This window comes from Labeo rohita, chromosome 19 (assembly GCF_022985175.1).
Source record: "Labeo rohita strain BAU-BD-2019 chromosome 19, IGBB_LRoh.1.0, whole genome shotgun sequence".
Taxonomy (NCBI): Eukaryota; Metazoa; Chordata; class Actinopteri; order Cypriniformes; family Cyprinidae; genus Labeo; species Labeo rohita.
In genome coordinates, this window is record NC_066887.1 from 39,710,155 (window position 1) to 39,735,495 (window position 25,341).

The 25,341-nt window shown below is 36.6% G+C and overlaps 1 protein-coding gene across 1 annotated transcript; it reads right to left on the bottom strand.

Annotated features, from left to right (window-relative positions):
* Window positions 1-600: 600 nt before the first annotated feature.
* Window positions 601-24,982, bottom strand: LOC127182334 (F-actin-uncapping protein LRRC16A). Its single transcript, XM_051137597.1, has 37 exons — window positions 24,767-24,982; window positions 22,910-23,007; window positions 19,205-19,255; window positions 18,704-18,763; window positions 16,897-17,018; window positions 16,677-16,774; window positions 16,519-16,589; window positions 16,360-16,433; window positions 16,204-16,279; window positions 16,026-16,114; window positions 15,831-15,925; window positions 14,244-14,330; window positions 14,019-14,107; window positions 13,797-13,874; window positions 13,627-13,703; window positions 13,405-13,509; window positions 13,119-13,188; window positions 12,946-13,027; window positions 12,765-12,864; window positions 12,595-12,649; window positions 12,339-12,511; window positions 12,187-12,255; window positions 12,009-12,102; window positions 10,134-10,232; window positions 9,837-9,965; window positions 9,534-9,680; window positions 8,861-9,036; window positions 6,794-6,881; window positions 6,575-6,697; window positions 5,744-5,810; window positions 5,423-5,673; window positions 4,556-4,665; window positions 4,152-4,485; window positions 2,321-2,369; window positions 2,023-2,229; window positions 1,780-1,926; window positions 601-1,330 (listed from the first exon to the last, which is right to left on the bottom strand). Exons 1-37 carry the CDS (start codon window positions 24,804-24,806, stop codon window positions 1,158-1,160), a joined length of 4,053 nt encoding a protein of 1,350 aa, XP_050993554.1. The 5' UTR covers window positions 24,807-24,982; the 3' UTR covers window positions 601-1,157.
* Between the last annotated feature and the right edge of the window lie 359 nt (window positions 24,983-25,341).

Genomic DNA, 25,341 nt, shown 5'->3' on the forward strand with positions numbered 1-25,341 from the left:
TCGTCAAAAAGAATTAAAACAGTGAAATGCAAACACAGAATATGACAAAAACCTGCAATAATTAAATGTATTTAATCCCATTATATTTTATTTTATTTTGCTGCTGACCTTTGATGATCCAGTTCAATAATACTAATAAGAAAAATGACTTTAGATAAACTAACATTTGTGCTTCATTGTTTGTATTGCTGAAGTTTGAACTTTATTCTCCTGCGTTCTGTACAGACTTGAATTTACTTTTCCTTCAGCCTGAGGCTGATTCATTTGCTAAAAATAGAACTTTTTATATTAAAATCAAACATGCAAGCCATGTACAGATTTTAAATGTAACACAAAAGTAACGTAAAAGTAATGTAACTCATTACTTTTCATAAAAAGTAACTAAGTAACGCAGTGTTGTATTGCATTATTTTTACAAGTAACTTTCCCCAACACTGCTGTTTGTTAGATACTGAAAGATTATGACCACATACTGTTTCTAGTAATCAAAGCATTTTCTTTTATTGTATATTCATTTGAAACATCAGATCAGAGCTTACTAACCTTATTTATACACATAGAAACAGACGTTGAATTATGTTTAAAACAACAACACATTCAGCTGTTTTACTGTTTATTTCTCTCCAGCCTTTCTGCTTTAACTTTGACAATGCTGACTGGTTTCAAACTTTTTTTATTAACAGAAACTAATTATAGGTAAGTAGGTACAGTTCACTTAGTCATTTCAGAAGATACTGATTCAGTTTGGTATTACTAATACTGAGTCATAATTTAAAAAAAGTTACTTGAAATGAAATAAACATCAAATGAGCTAAAAATACATATTTTTAAAAAATCTTAAACTTATTTTATTTCTGCCAAGGCAACAGTGTAACTTGAAGTCTAAAACTGAACTAAAAATAATAAAAGATAAAAACTAATTTAAAAAAGCAAAATACAAAAATAAATTCAAATGGTCAAAAATGATACTACAAGCTGATTAAGGGTAAAATAAACAATTTGATTTCAGTTTACATATTATATTTTTAGTGTGCTTTAAGCATGTAATTTTTCTAACATAACTTTAAAAACAATTTTAAGTTTTTGAGGCCCCCTGGCTGAGAGCACTGATCTAGCTCACAAGCTGTAGTACGAGAGACATCTGTCAATCAGAGTGATCAGGAGACGTGATTGGCCGGAGCGGCTGAGGGGACGGACCGTGAGCGCTGGCGGTCGGCGTCGGCGTCCTCCGGGTCAGTCCTGGGGTGGACGCAGGAAATGGAGCGATTGACCGTCAGCGTGTGTGATGTGTGTGTGTCGAACACACTTACGTCTGCAGGAGACTCCAGAGCTGCACACAAAAACATGTAAAAGATAAATAAATAAGCTTTCCATTGATGTATGGTTTGTTAGAATAGGACAATATTTGGTCGAGATATCTGAGGGTGCAAAAAAATCTAAATATTGAGAACATCATCTTTAAAGTTGTCCAAATAAAGCACTTAGCAATGCACATTACTTATAAAAAAAATTAAGTTTCGATATATTTACGGTAGGAAATTTACAAAATATCTTCATGGAACATGATCTTAATATCCTAATGATTTTTGGCATAAAAGAAAATCAATCATTTTGACCCATACAGTGTATTGTTGGCTACTTAAGACTCCAGGGTCACATACACCAGATTACATAAATACACAGTCTAAAAAAACCCCAGAAACCCCGCAGTAAGTGTGACTAGGAACATTCTGATATGAAATGAGCTTCATGGTAGTTGACACGAAATGATGGACTTACGGGGAGGTGAGTCTCCTCCCTCTGTGCTGTGAGTGAAAGGACCCGGCTCCGCCCCCTCAGTGACTGACAGCATCACCCACGGGCTCAGGGGCGGGGCCGGAAGAGCAGGGGATTCTGGGACGTGAGCCAGAGGAGGAGGAGGAGGAGCTGGACAACAGAAGACATGATGATGAGTGAGTCAGATGTGTGTGTGTGTGTGTGTGAGAGAGAGAGAGAGAGAGAGAGTGTGTGTGTTTCACTCACTGATGGAGTCAGAGGAGCTGAGCGAGACGAACGGACGGCTGGAGTCTGATGTGGGTGTGTGTTGAGGTGTGTGTTGAGGTGTGTGTTGAGGTGTGTGCGTTGCTGCAGGTGTGAGCTTGTGTTCAGGTGTGTGTCTGAGTTTGTTGGCTGCAGGTTCGTCCCGAGCGTCTTTCTTCACCGCTGGCGTTGTGTGTCCATGATCTCGTCCTGCTCAATCACAGATTACACAGATTCTCACATGCACACATCATCATCATCATCATCAGAAACTGACACTGAGTGACAGACACAGACGCACCTTCATCAGGAGCTTCAGTTTTAGCTGCTGCAGCTGGAGAAACACCTGTCTGTGAGTGACACACATCATCATCATCATCACTGATTTCTCATGTCAGTGACAGTTTTTTTATATTAAATTCAATACTTTTTACTTAACAATATAAGACACATACAATCTCAGAAATGAATTATCTCAGATTTTTTTTACTTATTAATTAAATGTTGTTTCACATTCAACTGCAAAACAGGCTAAAATACTCTAAACACCAAAAAAGACATGTTTTATTCAATATATACACCACCTGTCAAACGTTTTTGTACAGTAAGATTTTTAATGTTTTTTAAAGACTTTTCTGCTCACTAAGGCTGCATTTATTTGATTCAAAGTACAGCAAAAACAGTAAAATTGTGAAATATTTTTACGATTTCAAATAGCTGTTTTCTATGCGAGTATTTGTTAAACTGTAACTTATTTCTGTGATCAAAGCTGAGTTTTCAGCATCATTACTCCAGTCTTCAGTGTCACATGATCCTTCAGAAATCATTCTAATATACTGATTTGCTGCTTATTATTATTATCAATATTTAAAACAGTTGAGTACATTTTTTCAGGATTCTCTGATGAATAGAAAGATCCAAAGATCAGCATTTATCTGAAATAAAAAGCTTTTGTAACATTATACACTACACCATTCAAAAGCTTGGAGTCAGTATCTTTTATTTTTTTTTATTATTTTTACTTTTATTTTTACTTTTAATTAGCAAGGATGCTTTAAACTGATCAAAAGTAATGACAAAGACATTTATAATGCCACAACGGATTTCTATTGCAGATAAATGTTGTTCCTCTGAACTTTCTATTTATCATAGAAACCTGAAAAAATTCTACTCAGCTGTTGCAAATCAGAATATTAGAATGATTTCTGAAGGATCATGTGACTGGAGTAATGATGCTCAAAATTTAGCTTTAAAATCACAGGAATAAACTACATTTTAAAACATATTTAAATAGAAAGCAATTATTTTAAACAGGAAAAACACAGAACTGTTTTTGCTGAAAGACTTCTTTAAAAAACAAAAAAAATCGTTTGACTGGTAGTGTTCATAGATGCTGAAATGTGTTAAGTAATGTTCTGTGACAGAGTTTAAGATTAATTAAATCATAGATACAGAAAAAAAAGTATGCATAATGCAAGACATTTAATTAAAAGAAAAAGCCTGAAATACGCTGGGACTTTTATTCTGAAATGTCTATGCTTTACTACAACCAGCTGCTCATCAGTGTTGTTTAAAAAATATTTTTAATTGCTTTTTGTATTTTTGCATTATTGTAGTTTTTATTTTTGTATTTTAAAGCAAAGTTTAATTTTCATGTTTTCATCACATTTCTGTATTTCTTTATTAATTTTTATTTCACAGTCATTCATAGTCATTTTTTTTAGTTTTAGTCATTTAAGTACTTAAACTATATTAAAATGCTAAACAAATTTATAAAATAAATATTTTTTAAATTATTTTAGTTCGTTTATTTTACACCAAGTAATGAAATGAATTTTTTATGGTTTTAGTTTTAGTTAACAATAATAACCATCATTCAGACATGAATGAAATCATCTACAACATATTACAATAAAAATCATAAACACTGTCATACTCATAAGCAAATGCTTGGCATAAATGCTGAAATGTGCAACAGCAGTGCATTTTGACTTTGAACATGCAGTGTTATTTAATTCAATCATCATCTTTAATAATCACATTATCACTGTTTTTTTTGTCCTCAAATTTAAGACCCCTTAAAATGAGAATTAATTGTGTTGTTAAACTGTTAATACGACATCAAGACTCACCTTCTTGCGCTTCTCTTGTTTGGCTCGTATCTCGGCCAGCATGTCGTTGCCCAGCATCTTCACGCCCATGTGATGCCCCGTCAGCGGACCGCCGCGTTTGGCGCCCTCCTGCGCGTGACCTTTGACCTCTGTAGCTACAGGTGCTGCTACGGGCTCTGGGGTCAAGGCCGGTGTGGGGTCACTCGAGGTCACGGCCTGCTCGGGGGGAGGGGCGTCTGATTTGGCTGTTGTCACGGTGACTGTAGTGCTGGGGGTGGGGCTAGTGGGCGTGGCTTTACCAGAAGCGCGTTGTTTGATGCTGCTGAAGAAGCCGCTCAGACGAGACTCTTTCAGCCTACAGACACAGCGAACGTCAGTAGAGACGCCACAGTACACAGATCAGCGGCACGCGTCTCACATCTCACCTCACGCTGATGTTCGTGACCTTCTTGGAGAAGAACTCCGGCACGCCCTCGTCCAGCTGATCTACAGAGCTGCTCGCATCCACTTCCTGCGCAGGGGCTTTGCTGATTGGCTGACACAGAGAACAACATCCAAACCGTGGCGTTTAATGAACTAGTCGGTCTATAGAGATGATTCGTGAGCTTTCACCACTAAATTTAAACATTTCATTCCCATCAAGTCAAGTCAGTGTGTTTCTATAGCACGTTATACAATGCAGATTGATTCAAAGCAGCTTCTCGTTTATAAAACATAAACATAATGGTGTTAATGTCACAAAATTCATTAATTCTGAAACAAATTGAATTCAGCTGTAAAGCAGCTCTACAGAAGACAATAGTCATTAAGTTCAGGTTTTGTTCTGATAGTGTCAGTGCAGCTAAATCAAGAATATTTCTGAATATTAATTGTGTTTTGATTCCATAATTCCTATAGACATGAAAACAGTCTGATTTATTTTGTTCTTTGCTCAGTTAAAACTGACATATAATACAGTAAGATGCAAAATTTTGAGCATTTTTGTAGTGTTATTTACATATGATTACAGTGTTTATTAATATTTTGAATTAGCTTTCAAGGTTTTATGTTAATTTTAGGTTTTAGTAATTTTGCTTTTGACATTTTTATTAGCTTTTTTATATTTATTTCTAATTAGCTTTCACTTATTTTTATTTCAGATTTCGTTTTAGTAAGCATTTCAGCATAAATTTATTTCAGTTAGTTGCCAAGGCAACTTTTTTTAAAGTTTCGTCTTATTTTACTTCAGCTTCATTTCAGTGATCACTATGTGTGGTGGCTGACACACAGATGTGTGTTTTCTATTATCTTACTGCGGCTCTGCTGGGTTTGGCTTTCTTGGTCCGCCGCGGCCTGTATTTAGTGACGTGCTGTAGAGTGGGTGTGTCTCCCATGGGAAGGTCGCTGAAGCTCATTGGCCGAGGCTGCTGTTGCTCTGCCTCCGATGGGGGCGGGGTCTCTGGTGGTGGAGAGGGCGGGGTTGGCGAGAGGGGTGGCGGCAGTGGCAGATCGTCCACACAGATGGACACGTCCTCTAAGGCCTTACACAGATCAAAGCCCAGCTCTGACAAACACAATTAATCATCATTAATTAAGAAACACTAGTTATAACTGATGAAGTGTTCAACACGTACCGAATGCAGCGGACATGGGTCTGAACATCCGGCTGTGAATGCTCTTCCTCTTGGTTTTCTGCGTCCGCTAGAGATCCAAACACACACAGACGCATCTCATATGATCTCATTCACACTCATGAATATTCTCATATACAGCATGAGCAGAGTTGTTTCTGGAGCCCAGCATCACTGTATTATTCATTGCAGGCAAAAGTGTAGCAAGTTCCATAGCGGTAAAACACTTACTAAAATTAAATGATAAAAATGCTAAATTAAAATGCATAATTTTAACATAAAACATAGTCAAAAGTTCTTGACTTAATTATTAGCTAATGATTAATTAAATTATTAAAATGTCAAATTAATTTTAAAATACAATTTTTTTAAATAAAACACTTAAATCATAAAATCTACACTTTTTAAAATAAAAACAAAAATACAATAAATAAGTTAAACAAAAAATGGAAATAAAATAATTCATTAAGTCATAAAATATATACTTTTTAAAAATAAAAAATATATTAAATTAAACAATAGATAGAAATAAATGAATCAAAACAAAATACTTGCTAAATTAAATTGCATAATTAAACTTTACTGTTTTCATTTTAAAATTCTGTATTTGAATGTTGCATTTTTTGTGATTTAAATCATTTTTGATTGTTCTTATTTTAAAATTGATTAAAATCATAAAAATGCCAAATGAACAAGATTTTGAAATAAAAATCAATAAACATAAAACGCTAATATTCTATAAAAACTTAAATAAAAAATAAAAATAATAAAATACTACTAAAAAATAAAACCTTTAAAAATTAACAAAGTGTGTGAGACTGTGTGTGTGTGTACCTGTGGTTGCTGTTCTGGTTGTATCATGTTATCTGTCTGTATTTCTCTCTCATCTATAACTTCTGTCTCCTGTGAGTCTTGATGAAGCAGTGGCTGCTGTCCTTTTCTGCTCAGGTGACCCGCCTGACAGACACACACACACACACACACACACACACACAAATGAAACACACACATGTACACTGTGATATCTTGTAGTTATTAGAGTGTAAATCTCACCAGTGTTTGTTGAGAGCGAGAGAGAGACTGTAGGATCTCATCAGTGATGTAATCAGAGAGACATGACGCCATACTAAGCTTCACCTCACTGAAAACAAACACACACAAACACACACACACACACACACACACACACATTTGTTAACCCTTCAAAGTGATAGTGTGAGTTCCAACATTAAGCAATAAAAATGCAAAGTATTATACGACTGACCAATGGGGTCAAATTAAAATATTTTAAAATAAAAACAAAACACTTAAAAAAAAGGATTAAACCATAAAAATGCTAAATAAAAATGAACAATGAAATTAAAATGACCTAAAATTAAATAATAAATGCTTGGATCATGTTTGTGTATGTTTAAAGTGTGTTTGAGTATGCTTGAAGTGTGTTTGTGTGTGTTTCAGTGTGTTTAGAGTGTGTTTGTTTGAGTATGTTTAGAGTGTGTTTAAGTATGCTTGATTTTGTTTGTGTATGTCTGAGTATGTTTAGAGTGTGTTTGAGTATGCTTGAGTATGTTCGAGTATGCTTGGAGTGTGTTTGTGTATGTTTGAGTATGTTTAGAGTGTTTTAGTATGTTTGAGTATACTTCGAGTGTTTATGTTTGTGTATGTTTGAGTATGTTTAGAGTGTGTTTGAGTATGCTTGAGTATGTTTGAGTATGCTTGGAGTGTGTTTGTGTATGTTTAGAGTGTTTTAGTATGTTTGAGTATACTTCGAGTGTGTGTATGTTTGAGTATGTTTAGAGTGTGTTTGAGTATGCTTGAGTATGTTTGAGTATGCTTGGAGTGTGTTTGAATATGTTTAGAGTGTTTTATAGCATGTTTAAGTATGCTTGGAGTGTGTATGCTTGAGTATGTTTGAGTATGCTTGGAGTGTGTGTATGTTTGAGTATGTTTAGAGTGTGTTTGAGTATGTTTGAGTATGCTTGGAGTGCGTTTGAGTATGTTTAAAGTGTTTTATAGCATGTTTGAGTATGCTTGGAGTGTGTGTATGTTTGAGTATGTTTAGAGTGTGTTTGAGTATGCTTGGAGTGTGTTTGTGTATGTTTGAGTATGTTTAGAGTGTGTTTGAGTATGCTTGAGTATGTTTGAGTAAGCTTGGAGTGTGTTTGAATATGTTTAGAGTGTTTTATAGCATGTTTAAGTATGCTTGGAGTGTGTATGCTTGAGTATGTTTGAGTATGCTTGGAGTGTGTTTGAGTATGTTTAAAGTGTTTTATAGCATGTTTGAGTATGCTTGGAGTGGTTTTGTGTATGTCTGAGTATGTTTAGAGTGTTTTAGTATGCTTGGAGTGTGTTTGTGTATGTCTGAGTATGTTTAGAGTGTGTTTGAGTATGCTTGGAGTGTGTTTGTGTATGTCTGAGTATGTTTAGAGTGTGTTTGTGTATGTTTGAGTATGTTTAGAGTGTGTTTGAGTATGTCTGAGTATGCTTGGAGTGTGTTTGAGTTTGTTTAGAGTGTGTTTGAGTATGTATGAGTATGCTTGAGTGTGTTTGTGTATGTTTGAGTATGGTTGGAGTGTGTTTGTGTATGCTTGAGTATGTTTGAGTATGTTTAGAGTGTGTTTGAGTATATTTAGAGTGTTTTTAAGTATCATTGGAGCATGTTTGTGTATGATTAAAGCGTGTTTGAGTACATTAAGAGCATGTCTGTGTATGTTTGAAGCATGCTTGCAATGTTATACTGAAATATTATACTAAAATTGAAATAAATTCATTCAAATAAATAAATGATTTTAAAATAAAAAATAAAAATTAATTAAATTATAAAATGCAAGATTAAATGCTTCAAGTAAAAAAATGATAAAATACCAAATAATACATAATTCATAATTATATCATAATTCTGATATAACAATAAAAAAGATGAAATTCTTCATTAGTTTACCTGCATGTCATGTGATCATTAACAGACATCACAGAACCATGAACACATGAATGTGTTGTTAAATTGCCGAAATAATGAGCTCAGTAAATATTTGAGTGGTGGTTCATCTGACATTTGTAAATTCTTGAGTTAACCCATAATACTGGTGTAAACTCGAGCACAGCTCAGACGTGGCTGACCTGATTTTATTGATGATGTCGATGGCCGACTGCTCCAGCAGCGTGGCGGTGATGAAGGCCTTCGACACACTCGTCCTCCCCTCGCTGGTCCGCAGAAGATCTTCACGCAGACGCGCCTGCTGCATGATATGAGGACACACGCTCTGAGCCGTATCCAACATGGACACCAGCAAACCCTGAACACACACATCAGAGTGTGTTAGAGTATGTTTAAAGCATATGTGTGTGTGTAACTTTAGAGTGTGTTTGAGTAATTTTGGAGTGTGTTTGTGTAAGTTTAGAGTGCGTTTGAGCACATTTGTATATGTTTGAACATGTCTGAAACATGTTCGAGTATGTTTGGAGCATGTTTGTGTATGTTTGAGCATGTTTCAACATGTTTGAGTATGTCTGAGCATTTTTGAAGCATGTTTAAGTATGTTTGGAGCATGTTTGTGTATATTTGAGCATGTTTGAGCATGTTTGAAGCATGTTTGAGTACCTCTAAACATGTTTAAAACATGTTTGAGTATGTTTGGAGCATGTTTGTGTATATTTGAGCATGTTTGAGTTTGTTTGGAGTGTGTTTTTGTATGTTTGAGAATGTTTGAAGCATGTTTAAAGACGTTTGGAGCGTGTTTGTATATGTTTGAGTATGTTTCTCAGCCTGTCAGTATGATGGTAATGCATGTACCTGCAGCTGTTGGTCTATGAGCTCACTGATCTCGCCTGCCACTGAACACAGTTTCTCCTGCACCTGCTGCACACACACACCTGCAGATCCATCACTGCCACCTGTCCCTCGCCCACTTGAGCGCAGGTGATACAGACTGCGCAGCAGCTACAGAGAGAGACACAAAACTTGGCTTACAAACATGAACATGAAGGGCTGCTTCAATAAAGCACATCATGCTTTTATTCTTTGAGGGGTTTGTCATAACAAACAGCGTCACATAAACACAGTAGAGGTTTATGGCATGAGTTGTGTGTGTCTCACTGTTGTTGAGTTCTTGGCGTCTCTCATCAGGCTCTCGGCTGTTTTTATGTCCTTCTGAACTCTGCCACTCGTACTGAAGCACAGAGAGTTCAGCTGATCCTGGACCTGCACACACACCTGCCCCATCATCTACACAAACACAAACACACACACATGGATGAACACACCACTGGCAGATGCATCCATTTTCCTAATGTGTGAGCAACAAATCAAAAACACTCTGTGTTTTCAGTTACAGTGAATACTGAACAGACATACATCCCATCAGTCACCTAATCTGCAGATTTGTTCAGTCACCTGTTGTGTTGTGCTGGTGACGAGGCCCTGCTGCAGTCTGAACGCCTGCTCCTGCAGGTATCGCCTGCTCTCATGGTTACGCAGCAGATATTGCTCCATCTGCACACACACAAAAAGCATCATGGGAGGCACATTACAGGAAAAAAGAGCTTTGGGGACTTTGCGTATTTTTGGAGCATGTTAGAGCATGTTTGAACATGCCTGTGCAAGATTAGAGAGTGTTTGAGTATGTTTGAGGGTGCTTAGAGTGTGCTTGTGTGTTTTGAGTGTGTTTTAGTATACCCCCCCACCCCCACACACACACATCTTAAGCAAGCAGAATAATGTTAAGTGGATTTTTTTTTTTCGTAATTGTGCCTTTGAACGATTACATAATTGTGGCATCTGTAAGACCTTATTTAAGTATGTTTGGAGCATGTTTAAAGCATGTCTGGGCATGTTTGAAGCATGTTTGGGTATGTTTGGAGCGTTTTTAAAGCATGTCTGAGTATGTTTGGAGCATGTTTGTATATGTTTGAGCGTGTTTGAGTATGTTTAGAGTATGTATGAGTATGTTTAGATTGTGAATGTTTTGAGCATGTCTGTGTATGTTTAGAGCATACTGAGTTAAAACCATATTTGTGTAATTTTGGAGCATGTTTGCATAAGTTTAGACTGTGTTTGAGTATGTCTGGAGTGTGTTTGTGTAAAAGTGAGCATGTCTGTGTATGTTTAGAGTGTGTTTGAGTATGTCTTGAGCGTGTTTTATACGTTTGAGCATGTTTAGAGTGTGTTTGAGTATGTTCAGAGTGTGAATGTTTTGTGGATGTTTGTGTAAGTTTAGAGCATGTTTGAGTATGTTTGGAGCATGTTTGTGTATGTCTGAGCATGTTTGAGTGTTTGTATATGTTTGAGTGTGTTTAGAGGGTATTTGAGTAACTTTGGAGCGTGTTTGAGTATGTTTGGAGCATGTTTGTGTATGTCTGAGCATGTTTGTGTAAGTTTAGAGTGTGTTTGAGTATGTTCGGAGCATGTTTGTGTATGTTTAGGGTGTGTTTGAGTATGTTTGGAGCATGTTTTAAATATGTTTGAGTATGTCTTGAGCGTGTTTTACACATTTGAGCATGTTTAGAGTGTGTTTGAGTATGTTCAGAGTGTAAATGTTTTGAGCATGTCTGTGTATGTTTAAAGCATGTTTGTGTAATTTCGGAGCATGTCTGTGTAAGTTTAGAGTGTGTTTGAGTAAGTTGGAGCATGATTGTGTATGTCTGAGCATGTTTGAGTGTTTGTATATGTTTGAGTGTGTTTAGAGTGTATTTGTGCAATTTCGGAACATGTCTGTGTAACTTTGTAGCATGTTTGAGTATGTTTGGAGCATGTTTGTGTATGTTTGAGTATGTTTAGAGGCTGTTTGTGTGTTTAAAGCATGTTTGCGTAATTTTGGAGCATGTTTGCGTAAGTTTAGAGTGTGTTTGTCTGGAGTATGTTTGTAGTGTGTCTGTATATGTTTGAGCATGTTTAGAGTGTGTTTAGAGTGTGAATGTTTTGAGAGTGTCTGTGTATGTTTAGAGTTTGTTTGAGTATGTTTGGAGCCTGTTGTTGTAGGTTTAGAGCATGTTCGTGTATGAAGAGTTCAGATGCAAAAGCCTCTAAATCCATCTGACGTATTTTTTTAAAATTAGCATTTCTTTCTGGCTACTTTGTGTAAGTTTCTATGTAAGTACCGGTACTTCTGATTGGGCTGAGGCTGGAATCTAGCGAGTTTGAAGTAAAAGTATTTGATGGACGTATACTATGTGTCGGGAGCATTCACTCAGTGTCATTATCTCATTTTTGACCGAGATGGCTTTTAGCTGGTTTTGCATCTGAACTCTTCATATGTTTGTGCTGTGTGACCTTCATCAGGGCATCTTCAGTTTTCTCCGGATTGTTCTTCAGAGCCTGCGCTGCATCTATGATGGGAACCGGCATGAATCTGATGGTGTAATTCCTGCAGACAATGATCGACAAACATCAGTGAATCTGATGATCAGACACACACAGAATCTGAAGCTAAAGAAGAGCTCAAACACACTTCTCTAGAGCAGCAGCCACGTCCTGCAGGCCCTGAGCACTGACACTGTTACGGTCCCAGATCAATGTCCTGAAACACACACATACTGAATTGCTGTATATTTGTGTACATTACTGCATATCAGACATTCCTGTGGTCGGTGTGTGCGGCACCTGAGTTTGGTGTTGATCTGCAGAGCTTTGGCCAGCATCTTCGCCCCAAAGTCACCCATGCTGTTCCCGCTGATGTCCAGATGGGTCAGACTGCTGTTCCCTCCAAGTGCATTCAGCACCAATGATAGATCCGCCTTGATACGTGAGTCCGCCAGAGACAGAGACGCCAGTGGCTACACACACACACACACACACACGAGTTAAACGACTGAAACTTGAGCAAAGCATCTCAAAAATGACAGATCTACAGACTCACAGAATCCTCTTCCTGAATCATGTGGACCAGAGAAACCAGAACCTGCCCAAGATTCCTGCAGAAAAACACACAAACACATTCAGACTGTATCCTCCATCAGAAATGTTTCTTGAGCAGCGAATCGGCACATTAGAATGATTCCAAACTGAATTAAAGCTGCAGAGTCTCACTTGGTTTTGATGTTGCTGAAGTTCCTGCCAATGGACAAGTGTTTGATGGAGCGGTTCTTCCTGAGCCACACAAGCAGCGTGGACAGATCCGAGTCCAGGCCTAAAACACAAAAACACAATCGTCCTGAACCGACACAACAGCAGATGTCACCTCTGTGCGTGTGTATGTGTGTGTATTAACCATTGTCTGATATGTCCAGGCTGGTGATGTTCGGGATCTCTGCAATACAGCCTTCCAGAATCTGAGAGCCTGCTGAGCGCAACTAAAAACAACAACAAGAACGTGTGAGGAACACACAACAGACTCCAACCTGAGCAGAGCAACCTGACACAGCAGAAGGTTCAGTGTGGTACCTCACAGCTGCTGATGTCCAGAGAAACATCTCGCAGGTTAGTGTTACAGGCCAGACCCAGAAGCAGAGCTCTGAAGACATTAAACAGTAGAAGAACATCAGGAGAAAAACAGAAGAACATCAGGACAACATAAATAGAACAGAACATCAAGAGAATGGGAGAAGAACATCAACAAAACAGGAGCAGGATATCAGAAGAAGCAGAACATCATCGGGACACCAGAAGAAAAGGAGCAGAACATCAGAAGATCATGATCATGAGTCTGGATGGACAGATGGAGACTCACTTGAGTGCTTCAGCAGGTAGTTTGGTTCCAGACAGACAGATGTTTTGGAGAGACAAAGCGCTGCTGAAGAACTGCTTGAAGGAGGATGGAAACTCTTTCCCTTTCCTGCAGCACAGAATATCAGATTGAGACAGCTGGATCCAGCAGAAAAGTCAACATCTGTGTATTTGAGCATGTGTGTGTGACAGAGTGACAGTGTGCGTGTGCGTGTGTGGGTTGTACTTGTAATTGAAGACACTTCTGGACAGGTTGAGAACGGTCAGGTGTTTGAGGGAACCGCGCAGCAGTGATGAACACACCTGAAGACACTGTCTGTCAGCAGTTTGCAGTATAATACACAAAATGTTTTGTGTGTGTGTGTGTGTGTGTTTGTGTGTGTGTCTGTGTCTAACCAGGTCGAGGGAACATTCGCTGTTGGACAGGTCAAGTGTGTGCAGTCGGTTGGACTGAGACAGGAAATTCCACAGGTGCTACAAACACATCAACAAAACTTAACACAAACCCACACAAATTCACACAGCACACTGAACTACAGGAAAGGTTCAGTTTACTCAGTTTCATTAAAGGATTATCAGAAATGGAGGGAGCGAATGTGTGCGTGTGTGTGTACGTACAGGCATGTCGTCTCCTTTGAGTGTGTTTCCAGACAGGTTCAGGTGTGTGAGTGATGTGGAACAGAAACACTGAGCCAGAACATTCACACCTGAAAACACACAAATACTAATAATCTCATGAAAATACAAATCATAAATTAATATTTTGCATTAAAATTATGTATATTAACTTGATGCATCCTTCAAAACACACTTAATGCACATGTGCATGGATTGTTTGATCACCTTTAGCTGACAGTGAGTTTTTGGACAGATCCAGCTGTTTCAGTCCAGGTGTGAGTTTAGACAGCGCAGAGCTCAGAACCACAGCACCTGTCAATCACACACACACACACACACACACACAGAGTCAGAGCGGTCTTAAATTCTTACAGCTCTAGATCTGTATAAATCATGTGTATGGAATTTCTGTGGTCAGTGTCAGTCATGTGCTCTAGAGATCCAGAAATGTCCATATAACCATCTTTGTTGTGACATGACACAGATGGCCACTTGAAAAAAAAACAAACAAACAAAAAGTAATACTAAAAGTAAAACACTGATGTAATCACTCAAAAACATCAGAAACATTCAAGATTGTAAAGTAACATTAAAAGTTTTGGACCATTTGAAATGGATTGACCCAAAAGCTTTTTCTGCCAAAATAAAAGTTTTCTGATGTTATTTTAGTATCATTCTACTACAGTTTTAAAGATATTTTGAATTAGTTTTTATTTTTTTATGTTTTCAGTATTCATTTTAATTATTATTATTTGCTTATTTTTAATATAGCTTTTTATACTTTTATTTCAGTTTTAGCTTTTGTTATTTAAGTACATCAAGTCATAAAAATGAAAATAAAAAATGAAATAAAATGAAAAATGTTGCTTTGGGAGCTGGTTCTTTTTAGTATCTTATTTTCTCTTTCAGTTGTAGTGTAGTTTAGTGTATTTTAAGTCATCATCTTTGCAATTATTAAAACATTTTTGTTAATTGAAATTAAATCTTCTGTTTAGGCACTAAAATTACTAACCTGAAAACAAATATAAATTATATCTAAATAGTAATATAGAAAAAAAATAATAAAACTGTAAAGATAAGTATTTAGTAACACTAAAATAACAGTGATTTCAAGTAATGAAAATGCATTTATGGTTTTAACTATGCTATCCCTGGGTTTAACATACAACACCTGTACTGTATAATAAAATTATTAATATTTTTATTGTACTTTTAACTTTTAATTAATAATTATAACTTTTAGTTATATTGAATGAGTTCAGTGTGAATGTGGGCTATTACATCTCAAGTGCAAGCACATTTTTTCTGCATTTATTGTCAGTAAAATTATAACTAGATTTTTCCCCACATCTCTCAGCCCTGGTAAATGTGACCCTGGACCTTATGTATTACAGGTATATTTGTAGCAATAGCCAAAAATACACTGTATGGGTCAAAATGATCAATTTTCGTTTTTTTGCCAAAAATCATTAGGATATTAAGTTCCATGTTCCATGAAGATATTTTGTAAATTTCCTACCGTAAATATATCAAAACTTAATTTTTGATTAGTAATATGCATTGCTAAGAACTTCATTTAGACAACTTCGAAGGCGATTTTCTTAATTTTAGATTTTTTTGCACCCTCAGATTCCAGATTTTCAAATAGTTGTATCTCAGCCAAATATTGTCCTAACAAACCATACATCAGTGGGAAGCTTATTTATTCAGCTTTCAGATGATGTATAAATCTCTCAGTTTCACAAAACGAACACTTATGACTGCTCCAGGGTCACGTGTATGTTTGTGTGTCTGTGTGTTTGTGTGTTGTACCTTTATCTTCGAGGCAGTTGTTAGTCAGACTGATAGTGTGTAACGCTGAGTTTTGATTCTGACTCAACGCAGCAGCAAACTTCTGAGCAAAATCACTGAAATGGTCAAATACAGAGTAAAACAGACATTTGTGAAAAACAGGACACATGCATGTGAATATACTCAGTGTGTGTGTGTGTGTGTGTGTGTGTTAACCTCTTGAGTCCAGTGTTGTCCAGCGCCAGTTCCTCTAGTTTGGTGGATCGAGACACAACTCTCAGTATCTGATCGCACAGATCTGCAGTCTAAACACACACACACACACACACACACATCATGAGTGTACGAGCACATCCTCCAGCAGCATTTCATATTCTCACAGACACACAATCACCAGTTTAAAGTCCTTGATGGAGAGTTTGATGAACCACTGGTTGAGCTCCAGAGCAGCAGTGATGGCCAGCAGATCCCTGAACACAACAACCAAACACACCGTGAATGTTTGCTCAATGTGTAACAGCAGGTGCGTCACAGGATGTGTGTGTGTTACCTGTTGTCCAGGTGTATGAAATCCTGCAGGCAAAGCTCCCGCGTGTCCTGGGACAGATATATGGTGTCCACGTCCTTCAGAGACAAAGACAGAGCCGTGAGACACACACTGAAACACAGACAAGATGAGATGGACAGAATAGAACGGAATAGTACTGACCCACTGCACCTCGTCTCTGTACGGGACGTTCATCTGATCGCACACACACCAGTAGAGACGCGAGAAACCACCTGCACACACGTAGAATGTGAGAGTGTTTTTGTATGTTTATGTGTATGCATGTATGCGTGCATGCGTGCGTGTGTGTGTTTGTGTACCACATGGTCCTGCTTCTGCCGGAGTGTGATTTTCCCAGAGTGTCTGTAAACTTATGACTCTCTCCACTGGCTTTAATACAAGCTTCTTTATCACCCTCCTGAAACACACAAACAAACACTTGAAATAAACACACACACATATGCATGTATGGAGTCACTGTGTGTGTGTGTGTGTGTGTGTGTGTGTGTGTGTGTGTAGAGGGGGGGACGTGTGTCTTACAGCGGGTCGAGTCCTGGACAAATCTCTTGAATGTTTGTTCCTATTTGTGCAATAAAATCATCAGCTTCCTGATCAGAGGAGAGTCTCAAAGACAGCTGCCCTCTATCATATTCCAACAGCAACTACACACACACACACACAAACATATGTTATAGCACAATATGAGCAGCAGAGGGTGACAGACATCCATCACAGCATTATAAGCACTACATCTGAATCCAGAATGACATAACACTAGTTCAGAGAAACAGAAAGTTCAGAAGAACAGCATTTATATGGAATAGGAAACATTCAGTAACATTATAAATGTCTTTACTGTCACTTTTGATCACTTTAATGTAGGGTAGAATCAGAGGCTGCGCTAGACTTTAACATTGTCCGTCATTTTGACAGACTGGGTCGTAAAAATTCCATCATATTCTATTATTACCCGTCATTTTAATTTTCATATTTTAATTAGAATAAGACATTTAATTGCTTTTATTTTTGTTCACATTTTCATTTTTAATCATGAACCTACAGGGCAACAGCGCAATGTTTAAAAACAAAAAAAATACGCTAGGGCTGGGTAAACAAACATATTTTTTATATATATTTAAAAAAAAAAAATATATATATATATATATATATATATATATTATATTAACCAGTATTGATTATCAAATCAAAATTGATCTTTTGGTCTATGCTGTTGGTCTGTCAGTTGATAAATGAACTGTAGTGCGTCTTCCTTCCAATAAATAGCAATAGGTTAGACTTTGTGTTACTTTTGATATAAAACAAAGTTCTAATTCTGTCCATTTCATTAGGAAATTCAAGCAATAAATACTATTTTGTGGCTCTTCAATGTGGCAGATCACTGTAGCTTCTGTGTGCTCGCCTGTGTGTAATAAAACGCATAAGAAAACATTTGTGACAGTTTCGTTTTTGTTCTGGATCTCGTGCTCTGCTGCCAGACTGGAGTGCACTCGCCACCAACTGGACAGGGGTGGGAATTACAGCTACAGGTTTACAATTGATCACCCTCAGTGTAATCTGTCAAAATGACGGACGGCCTTCAGATTTTTCTGTCACTGATAAAAAAAAATTCAGTGACAGACAATTTCCGGTTAACGCAACCTCTGGGTACAACGGGCTAAGAGCACTTTTGATATTATTTTCCTCTAAACCACTAGATGGCAGAAAAACATGGTGTAGCACTTTCCAAAACATCCGCTTTTCAACATACACGTGCAAGTTTGGCTGATGCATGACAAATCTGTGCTTACTTGATCTAATATTTAATGTTTTTTTTTAAAAAATGTTGTAGATTTAAGTAGCAAATGAGAATCGCTAAAATTCTTGAATACATATCTTGAGACAAAGGTCTTCTTAATGATTTTCAGTTTTGCTAAAGATAATTAAAGCAACGGTTTTTAAATTACGAAAGAATATGTAAAAGTATGGTTTTAGGGGTAAAAAGCGCCCGTTGTTGGGGCTAAAAGACACAATAATTAACATCCACAAAAATATTGTGCAGCACAACTGTTTTTAACATTGCTAATGATCAGAAATGTTTGTTGAGTATATTAGAATGATTTCTGAAGGATCATGTGACAGACTGGAGTAATGATGCTGAAAATCTACAGAAATCAATTACATTTTAAAATAGATTCACAGAAAACAGCTCTTTGAAGCTGTAATAATATTTCATAACTTTACAGTTTGTACTGTTTTTTTTTCATTATTGTGCACATGTTGTTTAGTTTTTGGTTATGTAAGTGAACATGTCATTAAGGCTGTTCTGATTGTGATAGTTGATGTTCACCTGTTTCTGTCTGACGCTGCTGATGCTCTGAATGTCAAAGATGCTGAAGGACTGATCCACCTGAAGGACAAACAAACATATGATGAAACTACAGATGACAGACTGAAAGACTACAGATCCTGAACAAACAGCACCACTAAACAAAAAACATAATATCACACATGCAAACATTCAAATACAGAAGAAACACACAGAAATTACTGCTACAGACTGAGTGAATCTACAGGCCTGAACGTGTGCAGATCCACAGAGAAGATAAACACACACACACACACACACACACACACACACACACACACACAGGTATTCCTATCATTAAGGGTTCATTTCATAGGCGTAATGGTTTTTATACTGTACAAACTGTATTTTCTTCATTCTGTATGATTTATAAGCTTGCTTTCTCATGGGGACCAAAAAATGTCCCCACAAGGACAAAATTTACTGGTATTACTGGATTACTAGTACACACACACACACACACACACACACACACAAACTCACTTTAGCAGGGACTCGTGTACTCAGAAGAAAAACTCGATGAGGAGCCAGAGCCTGTGGAGAGAACAGAGAACAATTAGAGCATTTCTTCCTGAACAAGAAATTACATATAATGTACTCACCTCCTTGTCATCCAAGATGTTCATGCCTTTTATTCTTCAGTCATAAAGAAATTATATTTTTTATATTTTTTCTTCAAAATCATCCTACATCGCTGAAATACCTTTTTTGTGTAAAGGGTGTTTGATCTTCTTTGCATGTTCACTTCGTAAACACTGGGTCGGTACTTCTGCAGCGATGTAGGACGATTTTGAAGTTAGAGGAGAAAACAAGACGGGAGTTTGTCAACATACCTTAACTGTACTGACCCGGATGACACAGAGTTCACGCAGAGCTAGACAAGATGAACATTTGAGGTTAAAAAGTATACAAATTCTAATTTGTTTAGAAAATGACAGATTGTTTCGCTAGGTAAGACCCTTCTTCCTCGGCTGGGATCGTTCGAAGCTGCATTTAAACTACATTTTGGAAGTTCGAACTCGGGGCACCATATCAGTCCATTATATGGAGAAAAATCCTGAAATGTTTTCCTCAAAAACCATAATTTCTTCACGACTGAAGACAGAAAGACATGAACATCTTGGATGACAAGGGGGTGAGTACATTATTTGTAAATTTGTTCTGGAAGTGGACTTCTCCTTTAGTAAAACATTTTTAAAATAATAGCTTATTTCTCCCACAGAATAAAATAGTAATATTTATCAATTTTGTGTTTTTGTTTTTTCTTGGTCACAGTATAAATAACAAAAAAGGTTACTATACTTTTTTCAGAATGGCATATTTATATCTTGCAATTTCACATTACAAAACCATGATCACAGATTTACATCTCACATATCTGACTTTTTTCCACACACTATTTTGACATATTTTTCTGCCATGGATTTAAAAAATATATATTTTTGCAACCTTTTCATCTCACAATTCTGACATTTTTTTTTCAGAATTGCAAAAAAAACTTAATTGTGAGATAAACAAGAAAAAATAGAGAACTGAAACAAAATCTCACAAGTACTGTAGGTAAAACAGAATAAATTGTCCAGCGATGCACACTTCAAACATTAGTATGCTACGCTATCACATGACCTTATTAGACTGCATGCTCAATTCAGAAAGTGTTAATCATTTATCACTGTGGGCAGTGTTGGGGGTAACGCATTACAAGTAATGCAAGTTACGTAATATTATTACTTTTTCCAAGTAACTAGTAAAGTAACGCATTACTTTTTAACTGACAGGAAAATATCTGAGTTACTTTTTTCAAATAAGTAATGGCAGTTACTTTTCCCCCCATTTATTGATTGAAATAACGCATTACTTTCCATAAAAAGTAACTAAGTAACATAAGAGAGTAACTCAATATTGTAATGCATTACTTTTAAAAGTAACTTACCCCAACACTGATCACAGGAATACAGTTATTTTATATTTTAATCCAATTTTGTGTAAAATTGTTGTTAATCTAGTAGGCAAAGTGTTTAAAATGTTATATTACTGTAATATTTTGATCAACATTTTATAATGAGAAAAACAGAATTTGAATCAAACACTGTCAACAAGCCATTAACACTATAATACTTGATTTTTAATATTAACAAACTAATTAAAGCCAAGCATGGTGTCTCACATAAAGTCTGTTTTCTCAGATGTGACAGAATGTGCTGACATTTCAGTGCATTAATTGTTTGCTGTGTTATTAGTCCTCTCATCTTTAACAGCTCAACTCATTTAGGTCGAATTGCAAAGAGCTCATGAACATTAAAAATCACGGGGATTGAAAGGCGTCACATGAACATGATTATCAGCCAATCAGAGCAACGTCGAGGAGAAGTCACGTTTTACAATCCTCGACTGAGTCACTTGTTTGAATGAATCAATCGCTTTGAATCGACTGAGTAAATGATTCAATGACTCACTTGTTAAGATTTGCTGACACCTACTGGCTGGTTTTAGTTTAGTATTTAAAAGATTATTTTTTTCTTTATCAAAAGTTTAATGTTTTTATGAAAATGTTATATTTACCATTTAAATCACAGCTATAATTAAGTAATTAACATATAACTAAATCAAGGTATTTTTAAAAAATCATTATGATGTATTCAGACACACATTATGATGTCAGTGTGACACCGTGTTTAAATAATAACCTTAATCATTTTATAAATAAAAAACTATTTTTGGGGTTTTATAATAATAATAAAATTATATTATTATTATTCTCTTTGTTCTGCCTACTAAACGTTTATGCATGCTGTATTGTTATTGCACAGAACATGTGCTCAAGAAAAAAAAACAGTTAAGCTTTAAAAAGTCATGTGTGTTCACTAGGGTGCTTTCTTCAGCATTTTATAACAGCATGCAAATCTGAATCAATGCTGTAATTATGTATCGCTGTAATCAGCAACAAAACCCACACAGATTCTTTTTTTCCAGCTGAATATTAACTAGAGTTAGTGTAGCCTGACTGTAACCAGGTAAACCGTCCTGCTGCACATTCATTTAGAAACTAATGAGCTATAGTGAGTTGGGCTCAAGAAATAAGACACAAACTTCATGACTAAAAGATGTGAGTTTCTTGCAAAATCTTGTGAAATTATCTGGAATGCAAATAGTGTGTGTGTGTGTGTTTTCATGCCTAGAGGAGCAGAACTCTGTCATGTCAGGACAGGAAAATGAGGGTAAGTATGTGTAAATACCACAGCTGAACTTTACAATGAGGAACTTCTCAGACACTCCCTGCAACTCACTGTATGAAGACAAAACCTCACAACAAAAACACATGAGCTGCAAACCCTCCTCAATCTGTCTGTCTGACACACTAAAACACGACCAACACACAAAAAACAGAAGAAACAAAAACAAAATGATACCTCGCATGAAAGAAATGAAGTCTGCTTTTAGTATTGATCAGAATAGGTAAAAAAAACAAGAAAATTTGTTTATGAAAACAGATTTGGAGAAGTGTAGCATCGCATCAGTGTCTCACCAATGGATCCTCTGCAGTGAATGGGTGCCGTCAGAATGAGAGTCCAAACAGCTGATAAAAACATCACAATAATCCACAAGTAATCCACACCACTCCAGTCCTTCAGTTCACATCTTGAGAAGATAAAAGCTGAAACAAATCCATCAAGACATTTTAACTAAAATACCAGTGAGTCAATAATCCATAATAACACTTCGTCCAGTGAAAAAGTCCATCTCACATCAAAATCCAGCCACATATTTGTTTAGAGCTGTTTTGGCTTGAAAATACTGATTAATCTGTGCAGATTTCTTTCCTGATTCACACCAGACCACTTTTTCACTGGAGGAAGTGTTATTATGGATTATGAACTCAATGTATTTTAGTTAAAAATGTCTTAATGATTGATTTGTTTCAGCTTTTGTCTTCTCAAGATGTGAACTGATGGACTGGAGTGGTGTGGATTACTTGTGGATTACTGTGATGTTTTTATCAGCTGTTTGGACTCTCATTCTGATGGCACCCATTCACTGCAGAGGATCCATTGGTGAGACAGTGATGGAATGACACATTTCTACAAAACCCTTATCTTGGATGGCCTAAAGGTAAGCACATTTTTAGCACATTTTCATTTTTGGCTGAACTATTCCTTTTAATATTACGTTGAGTGTCATTTAACTCACCAGGATTCTGCTCTCCACTTTGTCACCTTTGACCTCCAGGTTCACCTTCTTAAGGAAACACAGCTTCACCTGCTGCCCGACAGCATCCTGAACGCTCTCTACACACACACACACACACACAGAATCTCTCTGAAATATTATTTTCCAACATGATCAATTCAGAGAAGTGCTGGATCTTCTCATGATTCCATTCAAAGGGAGGCAAAATTGATCAAATCACATGAATCAGATGATCATATGAAGGAACATTGATTAACGAGATCTCAGTTGTTTCCCCTAAACAGCAAATGCTTCTCCTCAGATGTTTCTCCTGAGAAAACAACCCAAGTAATCTGACACGCGTCTCATTTAGAGATCTCAACACACCAATCAAGTCTGAGATCTAAATATGTACTCAAACAGTTCTCATCAGATGATCAGATTCATTTTGTAGCTCTAAACTCTTACTGGATGACAGCTAGTGACTCATTTTGGTCTAGTTTTATTAAAATCTTTGGAAGAAACATCTGAGATTAAGTAATCATCTCCTCATAAATAAATGACAACTTCTAATGAGGCCTGTCACCATAAAACATGATGGTGTTCATTCACTGTGTTTATTTTCGGCTGAAACTGATGTTTGTTTGAGAAGCTCATACCACATCTATGGGTAAAGCAAAACTTCTGAATCCACAGCAAAAATATATACTGTATATTTAAAGAATTTGCCAAAATGTGTTTTAAATGTAAAATAAATATATAGTAAACAGTAACGCTCAATGAAATATATTTTTGAAACTCAAAATATATTCAGCTTTAACCAAATGTGGATGGAATGGCTTACTAGAGATTAAAACCAGATTCTTAATTATTTATTTATGTTGTTTATATATGTATATATAGAGCCTATGAATATATACATCAAATGCTAAATACATATATTTTAAAATGTACAAAATTATATATAATATTTGCATGTATATATATTATCCATTTGATACACATAAGTGACCTTGGAGCACAAAACCAGTCTTAAGTATCACGGGTGTATTTGTAGCAATAGCCAAAAATACATCGGATGGGTCAAAATGATCGATTTTCCCTTTATGCCAAAAATCATTAGGATATTAAGTAAAGATCATGTTCTATGAAAATATTTTTGTAAATTTCCTACCGCAAATATATCAAAACGTAATTTCTGATTAGTAATATGCATTGCTAAGAACTTCATTTGAACAACTTTAAAGGTGATTTTCTCCGTATTTTGACTTTTTTGCACCCTCAGATTCCAGATTCTCAAACTGTTGTATTTCAGCCAGATATCGTCCTAACAAACCATATGGTTTCCATATTTATCCAGCCTTCAGATTTCAGAACATTGACCCTAATGATGGTTTGGTGGTCCAGGGTCACATATATTCATAGGCTCTTTGTTATTTGTTCTCTGTAACTTTCACTTCTTTTTTTCACTTCTTTTTTATTGCCTCACAATATTTTATATGCCTTTATTTTGTTGCCTTATATATGAGAAACAGAAGGGCGTCTTTTTACCGTCGCGTCGCGCCGAATCCACTGCAAATTACTTATTACAGACTTTATCTATTTTGTCGCGTCGCGCTGTTCGCTTCAGGTGAAGACAAGACGCTCTCAGGTGTGGGCGGGGTTTGAACTGGCCCCGCCCACAACTAACATACTTTAACGGTAATAAAGTGTCTGTTTATTGAAATCATTCGAGCGTTGAAAACAAAACTTGTTATGATTTCTGAGGAAGTGATCACAAACACAAGTTTCAGCGACTCACAGCGTCTCACATGTAATCGTGCTGATGTGTGTGTGTGTGTGTGTGTGTGTGTGTGTTCAGAGGCTGAAGTTTCTTACCCAGCAGATCCTGAGGAACGTCTGAATCTTCTCCGCTCATCTTCACTGTCGGACCGGATGGAGAACTCCAGAAGAACTTGTGAAGCGAGCGGATTCCTCATGAGCTGCGCTTCATTCCGCTGGTCACACAAACACACAACTAGTTAGAGATCCGTGACACTCAGTGCAGCGGGAGGAATGAAGCGGAACAGACGAGAGTCGATCCCTCCCGCGAGAGCGGCAGATCCCACCCTACTCACCTCTACCGGCCTCTGTGTGCCTGTGTCTGGGTTTCTATTACATTTCCATTAAAACACTTTAATGCATCATCTTTGTGTTGTTTACATAAAGCCTGCTGCCAACGCATTATATACAAAATAAGTCGAAAAAATATAGTATATAACAATAGTAAATAATAAAAAAATTGTATTACAACAAGGTGTTAAGTAGCTTGATGAATGAAATAAGATACAAAGAGGCTGCCTGTCATTAATCAACATCACAGATAACAAAACATGTTCTAAGAATGCTTTCCTATAAGGTTCCTATTAAGGTTCACCTTGTTAGAGGCTATTTACAGTAACTTAACCCACCAC

What these genes read in the sequence shown, in the direction of transcription:
- LOC127182334 (XM_051137597.1), bottom strand. Translation starts at nt 24,806, where the DNA reads ATGAGCGGAGAAGATTCAGACGTTCCTCAGGATCTGCTGG. An exon ending in CGTTCCTCAGGATCTGCTGG is followed by an intron (nt 23,008 to 24,766) that starts GTAAGAAACTTC and finishes GTGTGTGTGTAG; the next exon opens with AGAGCGTTCAGGATGCTGTC. An exon ending in CAGCTCCTCTGACTCCATCA is followed by an intron (nt 1,927 to 2,022) that starts GTGAGTGAAACA and finishes TCTGTTGTCCAG; the next exon opens with CTCCTCCTCCTCCTCCTCTG.